Source organism: Corvus cornix, chromosome 6 (assembly GCF_000738735.6).
Source record: "Corvus cornix cornix isolate S_Up_H32 chromosome 6, ASM73873v5, whole genome shotgun sequence".
Lineage (NCBI taxonomy): Eukaryota > Metazoa > Chordata > Aves > Passeriformes > Corvidae > Corvus > Corvus cornix.
Genome location: NC_046336.1, coordinates 21,365,645 through 21,386,430, shown reverse-complemented (window position 1 = coordinate 21,386,430; position 20,786 = coordinate 21,365,645). Strand labels below are relative to the sequence as shown.

Genomic DNA, 20,786 nt, shown 5'->3' with positions numbered 1-20,786 from the left:
TTCTGTCCTTTAGAGGGAAGCTCCTGCACCTGATAACCACTTCAGCATGGAAAGCAAACTGACTCGTGGATGCTTGTTTCCCTAATGTGATTGCATATGTTGCTGGTTTTGACACAGAATATGAGGAGTCCAAGAAGGGTCCAAGGACTTAATGAGCAACACTTTGACAATGTTACTTATCACATATGGATTAGCATTAGTTTTACTAAAGTACAGGTTTAATGGATCATTTCTCTGGAGAACTAAAAAAAAAATCAAATGTAATGACTAGGAGGGATAGTTCTGTGAACTTAGAACAAAAACTTAGAGAGCAAAGCAATTTCTCCACATTGCTTCCCTGGGAGGTCAGTACTTAAACAAATGGTATTGTAAGTCATAATATGACCACTAAACCTGAAAACATAGCTTAAGGAGACACTTTGATGTGGCTGCGGAGTTATCACCCAAAGGCTGTTATAAATGGGGTGGCTTAAGTTTATAAATAAGGCAAGATTTTAGAGATCAATTAATGCCTTTGGGAAAACCATGGATGCTTTTATCTAGCTTTCAAATAATTTAGGTATGCTGCAATCATATTTTTTTTCTACTTCTTTTACAAGCTTATTTCCTTCTTTGAGGAAAACCCTGAAAAAAATTTAAAAATTAGCAAAATATTTTTGCAACCCTTACATATAGTTATGCCCCACTGCATATGTTTCATAATACAGTGCATGATTAGCTTTCCATTTAATGTCATTTTCTTAACTCTACATTTTAATTCAAAAATAAAATACAGGTTTTATTCCACAATAGTTTAGCCTAAGTCCCTTCTAAATACCCTCAATGTGTATGTCAGTGCACGAAGGCATTAATTTACTTATACATAGCAACTTTTCAATACTCTTAAGGAAACATCAGTGGATTAAATTTATTCTTATAAAAATGTACAGTAGGAATCCTGGTAACAGAAGATTATATAGCTAATTGGAAAGAAGAGAGGGTTCAAATGCCTATTTTTGCTCTTTGTTGAAGAAAGCCAGAAAAATGAAACTAGCTAATAGATTTATAATGAGATGTGAAATTCTCTTGAGGGAATAAAAATATTATATGAGCTATATAAACAGAGTGAAGGAAGGTGTTGACAGAGAAAGATAACATGAGAAAAAGAACAAGGCTGAAACTGCAGTTTTGAAAAACTAGTGCTATATAATAGTACAGAAAAATAGGTTAACATAATAAAGATATTGCCAATTCTATTCCAAAATCCCCAAACCATGTTTTCAAGATTTTGAACATCACCATGGACTTACTACTGTCTCCATTACTATCCTTCCCTTTTCTCCCCTTTCAAGAACCCTTTGTTCAGACTCAAATTTATAAGCACAGGAAGCATCAATACATACTTTTCAGGTAAAACCTGTCTCTTTTTTATAAAAACCTCTGTCCAAGAACAGTCACAGCTAATATACAACTTATCCATGCACAATAACATTTAAGTCAGTCAATGACTGTGTTTCCTTGCTGAATTGCCTGGGAGACCTTAACAGATTGGCTGCTTATATCTGATGAAACAGAGAGGTTATCAGGCTTTCTCTTCCAAAGTCGTTTGTACCACCATGCATTACCCTCTCATCTAATCAGATCTAGCGATTGTGTTGCTTGAGAAAGCTGGACCAGCTCAGTGATTAACAGCAGTCTGATCCACAGAACTCACTCTTGCTATGGATGTAAAATCGCTAAATCTGAGTAAAGGGAGCAGATGACATCATGTGATAAGGGCAGGTGAGAGAGGTCTGCATCAGCTCACACTTAGATGCTATCCATGGGGATAACATGGCACTGCAGCCTTACAATCCACTGTAAGGACTTTCTGTGACAGGGGGAGAATACCCAGCATGTGTTGGCGTAAGAGGCTTTAGCAGAACCTAACAATACACTGAATCAGAAACTGGCTACATCTGCCCCAAACAGGGCTTGAAATGTGGAGGCACTGAATTAACCTTAGCTGGATTGGGAAACAAAGCTTTACTGTAACATATTTTTCACCTACATTGTTATCTGCAAATATCTCTGTGAAATTTAAAAGTTCTGAATTTACACTGATTTAATGAAGTTTTTGTGAACATTTCTGCCTCTATTCTTCTTGTTTGTAACAACTGTGTAACTCAATTTTATTAATACTCTTATTTTTGCAGTTCTTAAATTATATATTAGATATTATATATTATACATTTTTTGCCCTTGTGATCTGATTATTAAAAGGCATATGTAGTTCACCTTTAAAAGGCTTTCAGAGACATATGTTCATATTACACTGAAAACTGAAAGCCAGGTTCTGCAGGTCTTTTCCTCCAGACAGGTGAGTTTTGTCCAAAATGTATTCAGCAGCTGACAACATTTCAGGACACTTAACTGAAGAAAAAAGTTAGAACTCAATTTTGCTTGTTCCTGACTCTGCTCTTGCTGTATGACCTTGTGCAAATAACCTTTCAGTTGCCCACCTGTAAAACAGTCAAGACTACACACCTACCTTATTGGTTTATTCTGAGCTTTAATGTTTATGAAGTGTTACGAGATGCTCTGGGAAGTGCTACAAAGTGAAAAGGGTTATCAATCATCGTCAGTAAAACACAAGCTGCTGAAATACGGTGGAATCTGCCTTCCTCTCTGACAGGACATGTTCTGTCTTGTGCTGCACACACTCCAGTATTCACAGTCTTAAAAGTATCTCAACGCTGCATAGCATAAGGAAGGATAAATATCCCTAAGCATTCTGAGAGCCTACCAGAAAATATTTTTAGTTTTAAGAAGTGAAGTCTGTTGGAAAGTATAAGCTTTGCTTCTAAATACCTGCTTGTTTTCCATAACAGGAAACAAGAAAGATATTTTTTGAGATAGGGTTCCTAAATTGCTTAAATAGCTAGACATTAGCTGAAAGCAGCACTAAATATAAATTTAAATACTTGGCTCTCAATTTTCCTTTCATTCATAATGTACTAGGTAAACTATCCTAAAATAATTACTTGCTTATTACTCATGAATTTCAGTGCAGCAGCTGAGACAATGTAGATAAATAAGATGATTAATTGAGACAGAATGAATCACAACAAAACATGTTGTTGTAAAAGGTATGGTTAACTCCACAGTGATTCATATCATTTCAGATAACAGGGCTTTTATCAAAAACGGCTGCAAGGTTGGGAAATGATTTAAAAGCATTTTATCTTAGAGAGCCACTGCAGTTCACATGGGAGGGAAAAAAAGGGAAAAAAAAAAGAGAGGAGAGAAGAAGCAGCAGATTCAGTGTCTGCAGCTGAAATAGCCTTGGGCTGTTTCAGCATCCTTCCCACAGCACATCTTTACAACATGCCACTGACATTATCAACGTCCCTTGTGCTAGAAACCCTCTCATTTTTCAGATGGCTACAATTTATTAGATATTTCACTACTGAGAAAGTTAATTCTATGAATTAAGGAGCATATTACAACACCATAGCTGTCCTATAATTGAAAACACAACACCTACAACAGGAAATAGGCATTAAAACTCTACAAAGACATCAAAGAAAAATAGTATTTATTTTTCCTCCATTCGGAATTACAATTTTTAATTCCCAGGCTCCCTCCAAAGACTTTGCAGAAATCTTAAATGTAGGATTTATAAAAAGAAATACTATCTGTTTACTGCAGTTTAGAAAAGCAAACACCAGCAGCAGCTGACCTTAAAAACCTCTACCTGTTAAAATAGAAAGGAAGATGAGATGTCTCCTTACAAAATTTTTTCCCATGTGTATTTAATAAACTGGGTCAGAATACCTGACTATGATTTTTAACTGAACCACAGACTCCCTGTAGGGAACTGTGCAAACCTCAGTCTCTCACCCAGCCCAGGAACTGAAGATAATTACCCTCACCTGTGGGGCAAGTATCTGAGAACTTCTGAGAACACAATGAAAGAGAAAATACCAGTATATAAACTGAAATGCAATACACTAGCACCCAACTTAATGTCATTTAAGATGATTCATGTTTCTGAAAGTTTAATTCCAAGTGAATGGAGATGAAGAAGCTAAAGGATGGTAGCTTACAACCAACCACTGACTGAAAACAACCTCTCAATACAGACCAGGTCCAGTAAGATAAAAAGAAAACATTTCTTAAGGGCTCTTTACATAACATACATACAAGTTAGCAGTACTAGCCTCTTGAAGATACTCAGTTTCAAATACCATCTATTATTTGCTTTACAATAATAATTTCAAACATTCAAAAAATTGTAAACGCTTACTTGAAAGCACTTCAAATAGAAACATCAACTTAATGATATTTATGGCATGACCAGCCATCCTTTGCCATGTTCCTTACTTCTTGGTCCCATCTGATCCTGAAGAACAGACTGAAATGTTGGTCTCCCTTTCATTATTTAGTAAAAGTCAAGCTGTATTTCCCTTCTTCCACACATCAAATTACATCTGTCACCTGATTTTCTCCTGACTCCTACTTCTTAATTGTTTCCTCAAAATCAGACAACTCGCCAGTGTGAAAGGACACTTGTGGCTGTGGAAAGCTATCTATTAAGTCTAGAAACAGTAGGAATTGTACTGCCTAAACTCAGATTAATTCAGTTATGCCATTATGAATACATACTAGCTTGAAAAGAATCACCATGAGGCTCATTTATCTTACAAAAGTGATTATGCCTCATTCAAGATTCTTGCAGGTTGTGGGCAGATTCCTGAGCCTCCAGGTATCAATATGATCCCAGGTGATAATGCAGCAGAGGAAATTTGCAGGTGGAACTGAAGGTTGTTCTCAGTGTCATATCTTAATGTAATACATCAAACTATGTGGACTGAGAGTTTACAGCAATGGAATAGACAAATTTGTTTGGAAACTGTCATTTAGGTATAAATACTAGTGTGCGGAACACAGTTTATGCCAGAAAACTTAGCAGTATTTCCTTTCACTCCTTCAGTTAAAATAAAAGCACAAAACTACAGACTGCCTGCAAGTTAGAAATCAGAAGCATGCTAATCTCGCCAAAATCCCACCAAACCCTCAGTTTTATATTTACTGTATTACCTTGCCATTAAAGAGAGTTTTCTATGTCATTGAAGAGACTTGCTTTTATAAGGGCTTAAAAAGGGTATTAAAGGTTGTTGTCCAAACCACCTGCATTTGTAGGGATCTTTCTGTTAGTATTTGATACCTCACTTGAAAATATTTTAAATAAAGGAGGCACAATGTACCATTCCAGTATAATTGTGAAGAGGAAATGATGACAGGACCCATTTGATATCTTATTCCATTCAAAGGGACTCATCTCTTTAAAGCTCAAGATTTCTAACTCCAGAGCCACTAAAACTATTGTCATTGCTTCTTAAAATGTACAAGTCTTGCACACAACCTGCTTTCTTTTCAGCACATTTGCTGTCACACCAGCAGCAAATTCCCAATGAGCTCACAGATGCTCTGTCTTTGCAAAACTTCAGATTATAATCCTGTAATTAACTTGTTCAGAGACTGGGTGTTTAGAAGTAACAGCTCTTTACACTAGAGAGGAAGAGGATAAATTTTCTAAAATTAATTGTTATCTTAGTTTTCTTTATTATTTGGTACTTTAAAAAAATTCACAATTTCTCTTCCACATAACCTCCTCAACTTCTACTGATCGCTGTACACTGAATACTACAAGTTATATCATTGTCTTAGGGGGTTTTTTGTAAAGCACTAGATGAGGAGCAAAATGTGTCCGTAACTCCAAAGTTTCTAAACTCTAAAATTTTTCAGTGATGCCCTGCCTACACATAGCAAGAGAACCCAGAAGATCTTTATCACATCAATATCAACAAATATTCCTTCAAGTCATGAACTGGTGCCATATGCAAAGATCAATCATGTGAAAGCCTTAGAGCGTCCCTTAAGTTCTTAAGAAACTGCTATCCAGCTGCACCTGCAAAAACACACAGACCGTTCCCCCAAAGGTAGTTCCTTCCCTGAGGAGATGCCATTGTAACCCACAACTTTTGGGGACACTGGAAATTGAATTCACATTCCTGTGCCCACTATTGACTTCGACAGGTCAAGTATTTCAGGCACATCAAAATTTAGCCCTAACTGTGAAAATGGAAAGAGGTACATACAAATTTAGTCTCCTTTACTTGCCTAGAATAATTGCTGTCAAGAAACTTTCTACAACTCTGTGTAAAGATGTCACTTTCCAAGCTTTCACTCTTTTGACCATTCTGTTACAGAAAGTTACTCTGAGTTGTAAAATACGTATTCTAAGGTGAGCTTTTACCGCTGAATTAAGCAGCAACTTGTGACAAAGCAGTTATCATCAGGAGATAATTGACCTTATTTGAGAGTTAAGCATCCTGAGGCAAAGTTGAGTGTGCTTAATCCTGGCAGGTTAATTATCCAGTGATTATGGTAGCTTGGAAGGTATTACTGCTAAGAACCATTTGCAAAATGACACTATTTAAAAAACCTTAATTTAATAAAAATTAAAAGCAATGACAATAATCAAGTTCTTCAGTCATGTATTGCTAGATAATGACTGCAGAATGGCCCTACTTGGTTAGCTGCAATGACCATATCATTATTCCTTTTGTGAATGTTCTGTATTAAATTTATTATATGAAGTACCATTAATAAATTAAAAAAATTCAAGACAAGATGTTTAGGTAGGTTATAAATGAGATTCAAATAAATTATCAAAACACCAGTGGTCACTGAGTTAATGCTGAAATTGATACATATACTGAGTTGTTACCACAGCATTCAGTATGTAAACTGCAGTTAAGAGTATGCTGGCATTTACATTCAAAACTAGAATATTTATTCTGAGAGGTTTATAACTTGCCCATTTTAATTACCATCTGGCTGAAACTTGAAATAACCAATCTCCATTCAGATGTAAATTTTTAAGTAGAAGATGTAATTTAAAATCACTTTGCCAATTGTTTTTAGTTTAGGAATGGCAGCAATTTGGAATTTTGCTGCACTTGGATGTTTTTGTATTACTCAAAAAATAAAACAGCTCAGTGCTTAACAATAGAATTTTATTGGACTATAATGTGAAGATAAATATAGGGAAGAATAAAATTGTGTCTAAGAGTATTGTTTGTACTAATGAAGTAACAACCACACCACTCAGTATGCCTTGCTTATTTGCTAACTTATGAACTTACACTGATGGAAAATGTAGCAAAAAGCAAGTGAAAATCACACTAAATGGACAAAAATTTGTGTTGGCTAGCTGAAGTGGTTCATGACCCATCAAGACAAAAACACACAAAAAAATCCTGAATGTGACAGAAATTAATATGGGAGGAAAGAAAAAGCACCAAAACCAAGGGCAGATGCTACTAGAAGGCAGAATATATCAGACTGAGCTTTTAAGTTTTGCAACTACTTTTTATCAAAAACCATATGCAGAGAGTAGGAATGCTGACAATGAGAAGACACAGAAGCTACTCAAAACTAGAAGTACATCATGCCAAAAGCATGGTTTCAAGTCACACACAAAGAGAATAAACCATTGCAAGCAGCATTTCGACAACTCCTAAGCAGCAGCAGCCAGCTTATGTAGCAGCAAGCAGAGACTAAACAATGACCAGGGTTTCATGATTAGTGTAAGTAACAAAGAAGCTGGTACTCAGAAGTATTTATATATATTGCATCGCCAAGTTTAAGGATGATTACTTCAGTTTAAATAGTATCTTTTACCCTGAAAGACACTAAAATGCTTCAGAAATTATATACAGAAAATGTAGGGAGTCTTTCAACTTCAACAAATACAAGAGCACCACACAGTATTTTTTGACAGCAGGTGAATAATACCATAACAAGCTGAAATGACACAGGAAATTAACACAGTTTGAATAAAATTTCTGAAATGGGAGTGTCACTGGTATCATGGGCTACTGCTTATAAAATACACAAATATACAGAAAGTAACAACCTATGAAAAATAGCACCTAATGAACCACTGTGATCTGAATTATCCTAATAGGTCAGTGGAGAAATAGTTATATAAAAGACCTACAGGTTTTAATCCCAGAAGTCTCTGTGAAGCCCTTCTACTCCAAAATTGACTCGATTTGGTATTATTCAATTTGTGAAATCTCACAGGATTTTTTGTGTCAAGATTATACTACTATTAAATAAAAATATTCAGTACCATTTTTGTGAGGACTGTATCAAGAAAGATGTACAAAAGTAACAGCTGGAAATAGCAAGAACATGTCTAAAAAATGTTTTTTCTGTATAGTTAACTTCAGTTAAAAAGGTTTCCCTTAGCCCACTGCATTTAAAAACACTGCAATTTCCTTTGGTTTAAAAGTAAGTATTTTTAATTTTTTTAAATTCTTATATCAATGCTAGCCCCTATGTGGACATGCGGACAATAGCTTAAAAACTGACTTGTGTTGGTGCCAGTCCCTGTGTCACAATCAGGAATAACCACTGACAGGAGTAAGTTGCTTTTCCATCATTTTCCTGTACTCATGTAGTTATCGCGAGTGACAAACCCACATTTCATTTAGGTGTGTCACACATTTCAAAGCTTTTTTCAACCTTTTCCTGCTGAGAAACTAATAAATACTTAAGAACACTATTTAAAGTGAAAAAAAAAATCAAAAAGTGCTAGCACTATGATGAGTGAAATCTGAATTAATTTGGTCTATTAATATGGACTTCCAGGCAGAATTTCATGCAATCCGTTTGCCAACTTATATAGCAAAGATAAGCCTTCCTTTGATGGACTGCCAGAACATCTTCCATAAAATCAATGAGAACCTTTTAAACCAACCCTCTATTTCTTAGTTTTCTCCTCCCACTTCTCCCCAGAGAGTCATCTTCATCACAGAAAATGCTATTGATAGCAGCACTATGGGTACAGAATCAAGTTACAGAAGCTCAGTGGTAGCCCTTTATATGTTTTCTTCCAGCAGAGTTAAATTCAGGGTGAGGACATTATGCACATGGACAGTTATTACAAAGCACCAATGTGCTGGTTATTTCCGACCAGAATGAGCAAGTTGTAAACCTCTAACAGGTCAAGTGACATCTTTGGCATCTACTGAAATATCCCAGTCCAGTGACCACAGATTTAGCATTCTAGTGACACCTCACATGGTCAGATTCCCTCTAAAGAAAAAGGAGCACCATGAATCACAAAATCATCAAGGTTGTAAAAGACCTTCAAGACCATCAAGTCTAACCTTTGACTGATCATAACCCCATCAACTAGACCTGCAGCACTAAGTGCCACATCCACTCTTTTCTTGAATACCTCCAGGGATGGTGAGTCCACCACCTCCCTGGGCAGTTCATTTCAATGCTTGACAACCCTTTCAGTGAAGAAATTCTTCCTGATATCCAACCTGATCCTCCCCGGGCCCAGCTTGAGGCTATGTCCTGGGGAAGCAGGCTCTGAGACACAAACACTTACGTGCAAGAGATACAAATACTTCCATTATTTTCTTAAGACTCACCGTTTCATTTCCAAAAAGAACATCCACATAAGGCATGACTTTCATCATAGGCTCTTTGTAGAATTGGCTTATAAATGGTGCAGAAAGATTCAAGCTGAAGATCTTGTTGTTGGCAGAAGCCTGAGCAGCCACTTTTAATACTGCTTCTGGTGACACTGTCAGGAAGAATCCCTGCAAGCATCAAAACAAATCAATGTATGTTACTAATTTTGTATTAGGTACCACATGAAGCATGCTATTTCTGTAAAGTCTCTCCCAACCCACATTTGTCATACACATGCACAGATAAAAACTGGGAAATACTGCCTTTCCATTAAGGTATTAGAGAGGTGACAAAGCATCTGCATATGCCTAGAATCACAGCCTTTCAAAATGAAATATAACTCCCTACATCTGCATTCCATGGAGTACACTTTCCCATGGCAGCTGAGACTAATGTTCATATTTTAAAACGTGATGTATTATAATTCTACATGCTACTTTATAGTACTAGAGTCAATCAGACTGTGCTGCTTAATTCTGAAGTCCAGTATGATGGCTCTATACACAGCTAGGAGACTAATGAGATCTCCTACCTTAAACATTAGTACCTTGTTTACAATAAAGGACTTGAATATGCTGATTTTGTAGCACTTGCTACTGTTTTGCAGAAGAAAACCTAGGGGTTTTCATGTTTCCACACAAGTATTTTATTTGCCCCCCTCTCCCAGAAGTACTTTTCTTTACTCAGAACATCAACATTAAAGTATCAACTTCCACAAATCACTACTTGTCTACTAAATTGTGAATGCTGATTTAGACTCTATGAAGAACAAGGCTGCCAATTTGAATTTAGCATTGCAGATGGTTACCCCAACCACACGTGTTCCAGGAGCCATGTAAAGATCCCCTACAGCTTCATTAATCTACTAATTAAACAAAGGCTTAGACTTTGCGCTAATTAAACAAATTTTGCATGTTTTGTTTTTATAATTCTAAAACTTATTTTACTAACTGTTCTCTAAACTCAGTGAAAAACAGCAATTTTCAAGCATGAGCAGCAAGTGCAAAATTTAAGGCCAGAGATAATGTCTAAGGCACAATGAGAAACAACTTTGAGGAGGGTCTGACAAATGAAACACCATCTCAGTCCTACAGATAACACCACCACCATGACACTCCAAAAAGGTGTAATAGTGAAACAGTCTTATTTCCCAGTTTTTATCCATATGATTATGCCTTTGAATCACAGAATATCTGTATTTTCATCCTGCATACTTCAGGATCATTTTAGGCATTCTACTCAATGGAAAAAAATAATGAAAGTCTACAGATTAAAGACTACTTTGAGAATATATCTATTTATTTCTCCTTACTCCACACTCTCCAGTATAAAAAATACATGGTTGATTTCAAAATCTGGGCACAATTTGCTATTTGACAAAGTCCAAAGGGCGTAAGAATCCTATGCACGTAGTGGAGCTCATCAGTACCCTGAACGACTGGAAGCCTGCAAATATCCAAGCTTCTCTGTTAATTTTACATTCTGAAGAATTAAAATGAAAGTTTATATAACTTCTCATCTCCATAGCAATCTCTACCATCTTGTAGTTTTTTATTTAATGAACAGAGAGATAGATTTTTAAAAAAATTGTTCCAAACACACAATAAAAATCTTTCAAGGGTAACGTGTTGCCAGCTCTGGATGAATGACAGATTGCTCTACACCGGTCTATGTAAATAGTAACCTGGTCAAATAATGAGGCTTCTTACCAATTTTAGGCTGAAAACTTAATCTGAAGTAAAATACATCTGATTGTAATTTAAGGTACAGAACACTATTCCCATGAGATCTTAACTCAGGCCTGCATCCAACTCCCTTTACCTTGGAAAGGCAACATAAAAGTGCTGAGACACAGATAGGAAAGCTTGCTTTTCAGATCCTGCAAAGTAAAGGCCAGGAAATCTCAAAGGCTAGAGCTCTGTCTTCTGGGTTTCTTAAAAATCACTTCTGCCATTTAATTGCATTCTTCCATGGCTTTGTTTATATTTATATTTAAATAACTGTTTGAAATTAAACCATCTAGAAATTAAGAGTTCTGTGTATGACAACTCTTTGCCAAGTATAAATTTTCTTTGCAAAACAAGTTGTAGCAGTACAATCCACACAATGGAATTAACAAAGTAGGGAGAAAATGTACAAAACTTAACCTGAAGAGATATGGATTTGAAGAAACCTAATCCAAGCCCCCTCTTTAAGAATTTAAATCAATTTTGTCTCACTTTTAGTGGAATTTCATGCAGCTATGCCCAGTGCAGTCACAGTAACCCAGCTTCGAAAATTTAAATTACAACTAGACAAGCCACAGACCACCCTACTGCGGCATGCTACAGTTGTGTACAGGAATGAATTCCCCTAAAACAAACAGGTTTTCTTATATCTCACTGGGATTCAGAGCAAAGTTGTTCTGTAACTTCCTTAGAAACTCAGCCTGCAGGCTTCTTGCAGCTGCCGCTGCTTTTGGTCCAGACAGATATATACAAAGGAATGCCGAAGCCAACTACTCTTACCTGCTCAAACAATTAACTGTCCACCAACATTAGCTTCGAGTGGGAGAATAAATGTATCCTGTATCACTGGTGTAAAAGACTTTGTATTTCACTAGTAGGAAGTTCTATTCCCACTAACAAGAAGGTTAAGAGGCTCCTCAGAAGATAATCTATACCCACCTACACACCTTAGACTACTTCAGAGAGTTTTAGGCTCCTTTTACCCTCAAAACCCAAAGGTACTTAAAACAACCATGAGGAAAATACCTGTAATCAAAGGATGAGACAGTTAACAAACAGAAATTCCTGGGAAATGTACACTGCACAGAAAAATGAAATTACTGTGTATGTATCTATCTTTGTGAAGGAGGGGATGCTGGTGGACAGCCAGCTCAGTATGAGCCAGCGTGTGCCCAGGTGGCCAAGAAGGCCAACGGCACCTTGGCCTGTATCAAGAATACTGTGGCCAGCAGGACCAGTGTAGTGACTGTCCCTCTGTACTAGGCACTGGTGAGGCCACACCTTGAGTACTGCTTTTAGTTCTGGGCTTGTCACTTCAGAAAGGACATTGAGGCACTGGAGCATGTCCAGAGAAGGGCAACAAGGCTCAAGAAAGATCTAGAAAACCTGTCTTACAAGAATGGGTGAGGGACTTGGGATCGCTTGGTCTCAAGAGGAGGCCCAGGGAGAACCTCATCACTCCCTACAACTGCCTGAAAGGAGACTGCAGTGAGGTGGGGACTGGCCTCTTCTACTGTGCCTACAGAGGACAAGAGGAAACGGCCTAAAGCTGAGACTGGGGTGACTCAGATTAGGTATCAGAAATCTTTTTTTTCATTGTTAGGATGATCAGGCATTGGAATAGGTTGCCCAGGAGTGTGGTAGAGTCACCATCCCTGGAGGTACGTAAGAGGCATCAGGATCTGGTGCTGGGTGATGTGATTTAGTGGTCACAGTGGTAGTGGTGGGTAGATGGTTGGACTTGATGATCTTAAAGGTCTCTTCCAATCTTGACAATTCTATGATACAAGGACATGTGACAACTGGGCAGTGCCGTCACAGAAAGTGAAAGGCAGCAACACTGTACACCAGGAAAACCTATAAAACATTAAAGGCTATCAGATATATTAGCAGCAGACAGCATTCCTTTGGTGTGTGCTGTTAAAGACTGAATATACCAGATGCTACTGCTTCATGATGTGCCACTATTTTCTGCTGCTCAAAATGTAACGAGTGTCTTTTCTATGCCAGGAGGAAGGTACCATTGTACCACATGCCAGAGAGCAAGGCTGAACCAAAATACACACTAGGAAAATAGGATGGTAGGCTGAATTATGTATATGCATGTTTATATGTACACATGCACAAAGCAATACCATTCTTACGCACTGTAAGCAGTTCTTTTATTTAAATACAGCCCTTTGGTGGGGAAAAACCCCCATTTTCCTGGTCGGATAAAAAGAAACAAAAAGGAAGAAATAAGAAAAACACGTTCATGTATTGCAGAGACATGGCTATGTGAGATACAGTCACTTGTTTGTAACTTAAGAGCTTTTAAAATTCAATAAGATGCACACAACAGCAGAGGACAAAGTCAATAGAGAATATCATATTAATCTCACTTTTACAATATTCAGGAATTCTTTGATGCACCTTATAAGATATGCCAGGGTACTGTGAATATTGGATAGTCTTTTACATTCAAATCTTTTTTTTTTGTAGACACTAGCATTAGTGGAAGGATTTGGTGAGTTTACACACCGGTAATTTGTCTTGTAAGCCACCTCTCTCATTTTTATCACACACAGATCCAAAAGGTTTCTTCTGACCTACACTAAGCTCTTACAGCACTAGCTGTAGCAGATGTGAGGGCAGCAAATAAGGGTGTCAAAAGTGTCAGCAGCATAGAAACAGAGAGGGTTGAAGAGATGACCTCATGAAACTAGCACAACTCTGGCTTTGGTGAATGTAATTCTGTATAAGGTGTTCTGTCCAAGCTGAGAAGCCTTGCCTTACACTGAATTTGTGCTCACAAATTCCTTTGGATTACATACACAGAATGTTTGCACAAAGAGGATCAAGATTTTTTTTTTTCCAAGTGAGTATTTCCAAACAAATGCAGGGCAAGATGATAACAAACAGCCTTCCAATTTGGGATTTATTATTCTTTAATAGTACAGAAGCAATATTGCCTCAAGAACATACAGAGATAATAAAAATTAGAATTGCTTTCAAACCTACTACCTCCTAAAATGCATATACCCTCTCTTTCTAGCTCTTCCACTCTCCTTGCGACTCCCTTTCACAGAGTGGATTACATGAAAATAACTTTATCATATGAATGACAGAATTTTGAACCATGGCATTTCTGAGCTGATTTGGGTATGCCATTTGGTAACAATGTAAAATCAATAAATTGTAAGTGTGAATCAAAATATTTAACTTTCAGGAAAACAGATACAACAGTCTACTGCCATTTAAGACAAATTATATTCTGCCAACAGGAAAGGAACACATCATTTAATCCAAAATTATTTTATAGCAAGCATTAACATAAAAATGCAATTATGACGACATCACACTCTCATCCATCTAAAGAGTGGAATTTTTCAGGCACATAGAAAGCTTGACAGTTATGTAGTGACAGTCCTGATAAAATACCATGATTCAGTAAAGCCCTACACAAATCATCTAACTTCAAGTGTGCTGGCAGTTCCAGTGAAAGAGTGAGAGTGCTGAGGTGCCAGAAAAACTTGCTCCATTACATGACAGACACAACCAAGTCAGAGCTTTTGGACCTGGTTAAGTTTCCTATATTCTGTACACAAAGAGAGCTTCAAGCCACACACTTGGGCAGAAGAAGCATCCCTCAGCTCTGCTCTGCCATCAGTCTCATCTGCTGCAGTCTAGCAAAAATACCAGAGCTTGGAAAGAGTGAGGCTGCAACACATGGCAATTCCTGAGCTGAAGAATGAACCACTAGGTAACTGCTCCAGACGGAAGAACTTACACAAGGCTTCCAGGTGCTCTTACAACCAGAAGAGTCTGAAAGACTTTTGTATTCCAGTCTCTGAACTGTCTGAGCACAGATGGGGTGCAGTCCATGTCCCACTCACTGTGAGACATAGCAATGAAAATCATCTTCCCTCAGAACAGGAACCAGAAGGAATCTTCTTGGAATGATAGAGCAAAAGCTCTTCATCTGTCTTAGTACTTATGTGAGTTTAAAAGAGCAGGGAACAATCTAAAAACTACCTTTAACAGTGAAACATCTGAGCACATTACCTGGAATGTGCAAGACTGCCAAGGTAGCAGATTTATTGACACCTTACCTCTTGAATCTCTTGAGTTTTGAGCATTTATACTTGCAACCTGTTCCTGCTTGAAAGTATTGTTAAATTATTTTCCTTACTGAGCTACAACAGAATAGTCATACAGATACTAAAATACTCACGGTATGGGGAAAAAGCCCACCAGAAATAATTAACAAGCCCCCACAAATAAAATAATCAACATGACCTTTACTAATAGATGTGCTTGTGCTTTAACATAGGGTTTTACTTTCTCTAGAAAGGACGAAAACTCTTTATCCACTTGGGAAATGTTCGGTCTGTAAATGAGTGAAATACATGAACGTTATTTTAATCTATGTTCCTGTTCTTCCTGTAATAGGTACTTCAGGAACTTAGAAAGTACCTAGACAATATCAATTGCAGTTTTGGACTAAATTTTATCTCATAATGATCAGCAAGCAGTTACTTAATGAAACAAAACTCGCTGTTTTTTGTCCAGTTCCTACTGGAGACAGTTGTTTTAAATCAGGAAGCAAGGACAGCAAGTATGCAACAACTTCTCTGAGTAATTGTTTTGGCTTGTTCCTGTATGCATTGTTTATTTTTATGAAAGTATTGCTTTATAACTGGAAAATGACTAAGCCATAAACTATTGTTTTATCATTCTGAGTGGCCAGTGTTTCTGTTTTCGATAAAAGCCAAGTTTCAAACAGTTTTCAGGAACATAGGAAAAAACCTAACTGTCAGTAAATGTGCTTATATTGACCGTGACATTTTCCTCTATGATGGTGCCAACATGTCAGAAGGAGAGGATTGCTTTCAGACTTGAACAGCTTCTTTGCTGCTGAAGTGAACTCTCATTGCTGCCATACTTGTATCTATCAGTAGCAGAAAACCTACAATATCTGGCACTGCATGTAAAAGAAAACAATTATTTTATGCATATATTACCAATTTATTTTTTAAATATTTTTCAATTCTGATTACTATTGATTAAATTTGGCACTCTCCAGGAGGTGTTCCAAGCCACGTTTAAGACAAAGTAATTGTGTGATTTTACTTAGGAGATACGTACTTACAGAGTGTGTAGATGAGAACTTTAACAATGAGGTGTAACTCATGTCCCAGAGAGCAGTAATATACCTACTTTTGGTGTAATGTAGAGCAGTAATATACCTACTTTTGGTCCTATTTCCCTGAAAAGTACAGAGTTAGTTAAGATCTTAATTCATCTTGCCAAAAACGAGCTCACGAATTTGTTTGACATGGTTCCCTGAAGTCTGCCCCTCTGTGAAAAAGCAAAAACACCTCTCAAATATGCTCCCTCAAACTCAGTATATACTTTGACATGACTTTATTAAGCTCAGGTATAAGATGTATACATTTAATTATATTGAATTTATAATAAAATTTTGGAGGAAGTACTAAACGTCATCTGGGACATAGGAGCCCAGAGATTTTATTACTTTGATTAATAATTCAACCTCCTTTGCCTCTGTTTACCCACTTGCAAAAGAGTTATAATGATAAATACACCTCCATTGGCAGAACCAGTAGGAAGTTTAATTACTTAACATTACTAAAATGACTGAAATTTTGTGTTGAAAGGTATTATAGAGTATAGGGTATTACCATCAATAAAATATAAGCTGCAAATCAAGCAAGCTATGATAAAGAGCAAGCCACTTCATTTCTCCTAGTATCCCAGAACCACTCTACCACACATTTTTTTCATCAAAAACCAATTTAATCCGTACTGAGAAAGCCATGCATCTTAAAAAATTGTTAAATTGCTGATTAAAGAGAGAAACCATTTCTTTCGCCCTTCATCCTTCTAAAATAACTCTTTATTAGGTTTCTCTAACTCATCTATTAATATGAAGATACCCTTGTGTTAAGACCAAAACGTAGATTCGGGCATACCTTTTTATTGTTTTATTAAACAATATCCAGAAGTCTAAAAATTGGCATCAATATTATTGATGATGTTTGGAACAATGAGATAACTGGTTCTCAATCTTAATTGCCAAAATTTTGAGCATAATCCCAGGATCCTTGTCCCAGCAAATAAGCACTTCAGGAAGCACAGAATAAGGTACGGTTAATTTAGGCCCTTGATGATTGTGCAACATTTGCTTTTTTGTATACAGCTAGTTCCATTAATATAATGTGGCATCTCATAAATTATGTAAACATCAACCATATGTTGAATTCATTCAAGTTTGGTGTGTACATAATATTTACAGTATATTAGTAAATTGAGAGAATCTATGTAACTACAAATGCATAGAGAATTTCTAATTCTCTAGACAGTTAATCCTCAGTTTGAAAGCTCTCTAAGCAAATACTTTAAACAAGCCTATTTCTTGCTTATTAAAATAGCTTTGAACAGGAAGAGAACAAATAGGAGTATTTGCTTAATTAAATGTGCCTATAGCAGCACAATGGTCTGTTTTATGAATACAGGTTAAACACTCAGAGTGAAACAACGACTGACCATTGGTATATCAGTAGATAATCACTGCTGACTGGGTGTCAAAAGAAAAAAAAAGTCTCACCAAGCTCTTGCTCTGTACTAGCATATACTGCTATACCTGTGGCCTCAGTGTCAGGATCCCCAGGTGATGCAGGGGAATGCAACAGTTACGTCACATAAACAAACACAAGAATGAGTCCAGTGCCTGAGAAAATAAGTCAGTCTTACAGATTTCCCTGTCAACAATGTGGTCATGCTATGAAATGTTTCACTTGAATTCAGGTTAGAAAGCAGATACAAGGTATAATGAAATACAGGTATGTTTCTCCCTAAGCACTCTAAAACTGAAATACTTCAGCAGAAACCTTTCTTCCCTCCCCCAACTACCTTTGAGATCTTGTAATTTATAAGAACATAGCAGCATGGGGATTAAATATTAATCAAAGTCATTACCATCATCGTTAGAACATATTTCAAGAGCCCCAAAGAAAGAGCGTATTATTTCACTAATAAAGATCATATCATCAGAAATATGTAGCATGGTAGGTATGAAGAGAAAAAAAGAAATGATCAAGTGGTAAGTCAAAAGATTTCTGAAGTTTATAGCACTATTCAAATACTAACTCATCCTTTAACTGAGTTCATTTAAACACGGCAGACTCACCATGGGCAAAACTGAGCTCTGTATAGAACACACAGGTACACAGTACATTTAAAATATGTAACTTCGCTGAGTGAAAAAACCCACCCACCAAAATAAAGTTTAAAAAGAGGGGTCCAAACTCCATCAATATGTTAGTGAAATTCTGGAGCAGCTCCAAAGCTTCAGTGGAGATCTGAATTCATTTGGTGTGCAATAGGGCTTTCCCAAGGCACAACCAGGGCACCTGAAACCAACATTGTTCACAGGACGACTTACTCTTTGCATTAAAGAAATGACGAACTTTATGAACTAGTAGGACTTCCACTATTTGCAAATTAAGGTGTAAATAATTATTAAACCAAATACCTCTCCCACTCCCCAAGGTGCTTCCCAGCTGATTTTAAACAGCCTACATATCCTTACATTTACTTTCATGTTCAAGCACCACTACTGCGTAAAGTGCATAGTGAAATAAAAAGCTCGGAAGAACTAAAAAAATAATTGGCATCATAATAAAGGATATATTTCTTTCCATTTCCAGCTTACCAAGTTAAGAGTGTGTTAAATATTTCTTTTAAGTATCACTCTTCTCGCAACTCTATCCTCAGAACCACAATTCCAACAAAATGTCTTTCACAGCAAATGTAACATTTACTATGAGCATGCAATTAGGCCCTAATCGCTTGGATTAATTACCACATCAGGGTTTACAATAAAACATTTATTGCTCACACTTCCACACACTAAAATTAATTATTTAAAGAACATTAATGTTATTGCTTGGTCTTTTAATTTTCATTATAGAAAGACTCTTACATGGTTTTGTTTCTGAACACAAATAAATGAGGGTCAGGATCTATGCTAATCCTAATAATTATTAATATAGTTGAAATGTGGACAGTTGCTAAGCTCTAAACAGAGATATCTTCACTTAAATTAATTTGGGTAATAATAACTGCCTGTAGAATACTTTGAATACAATGAGCTGTGTGAGTGTTTTGCATTAATTATTGAATTAGTACTGAATAAGTACTTCCTTCAAATTCCAAGGGTGAGGGGGAAATAACCCTAATTATTAGCTTTTTAGAGCCAAATAATACTTACATTAAGTTCCTGTTTCTAATGAACTTATGAGCTCATACCTCAGAAACCCACTTTTAATAGCAGGACCACTACTGTAACCAGGGAGAATGGTGTTAGTCTTTTACTTTGCACTGCTGTTCAAGATGCTTCAATACTCTAAGTAAGTATTAATTTTCTACTGAATATTTTCCATGCTTCTCTACCTGAAACTGACTCCACTCCTGTTACATTATTTGCCCATCTTCAGAGAAAATCATACTCCAGATACAGCTAACATGACTGAATAAATATTTTTTCCCCCATTTAATTAAAAATAGTATTTTAAAAAACCGTTTTAGATCAATAAATGATCAGGTTAGATGGTCAGCCTATGACAGAGAACTAACCTTTCTTGATGCAGCGTATCAGTGAGTTTACAAGTCAAATGATTTTGAGAAGAGGAAGCCCCTGAAACTTAGTGAGCTAATACTTGTGCTCCCTAAGAATGTGACCCTTTCAGTCTCCTTGGAAGTATAAGGCACCCAGGAACCTTCTCAATCTTCAGGGAACAGGTATCCAAGTTCGCTGGGATACATGTGCCCTCTGCAGATGTTGGGGTGTGTTTAGTAGCAAATGTTCATGTGACTGTACATCTCTGTGCATCTCGGATATTCCATCAAAAGCACTCCTGTGGCAGGGTGGCACTCGGGAAATACTCAGGCTGCTCATACACGCAGTGCAATGCGATTTTTCATAGCAGGATCACGTGCTACTGGTTTTAAAAATACTGTGCAATGTTACACATTTTTTTCTGCAACAGTAGAAACATATGGGCACTATTTTTTTAATGTATGACAAAAAATGGATTTTGTAAACTGCCTTGTAGATGAGAACTTATAGTTCCAAATCAATTTACAGATTAAAAACAACAGTGCAGAATACAACTAGCAATTAAGAAAATCACTGCTAACTAGTTAGTAAGTGACTTCTTTAGACTCCTTTAAGTCTCCAAAACTTGTACTTGATGGAAACAAGGTTACATTCAAGGAGGTATTTCCAATATGGCAATTCCAATTTTGTAAGTCAGGCCTAACCCCCTGAACCAATGTCTCTTCTATTTGTTAGTGCCCAAATTAGTTCGTGTGGTTTAATTCACAATTGGCTTATTTTTGAAATGTTGAAGTGTATAGGGAAAAAGAAGAGATTTATATGAGCTCATGTTCTTAAAAATGGTATTTAAAATTATATAAATCAAACTGCTTTTGAAACTCATGTGAGTTTTACAATATTCAAAGAAATTTCAC

The 20,786-nt window shown here is 36.7% G+C and overlaps 1 protein-coding gene across 2 annotated transcripts in view; it reads right to left on the bottom strand.

Annotated features, from left to right (window-relative positions):
• Positions 1-20,786, bottom strand: part of ADK (adenosine kinase) — a 272,419-nt gene that overhangs the window by 70,098 nt on the left and 181,535 nt on the right. For both annotated transcript variants that reach the window (XM_039553809.1, XM_039553810.1), the window contains exon 7: positions 9,480-9,650. In XM_039553809.1, the coding sequence (XP_039409743.1) occupies positions 9,480-9,650 (171 nt within the window). The remainder of the gene's footprint in view (positions 1-9,479; positions 9,651-20,786) is intronic.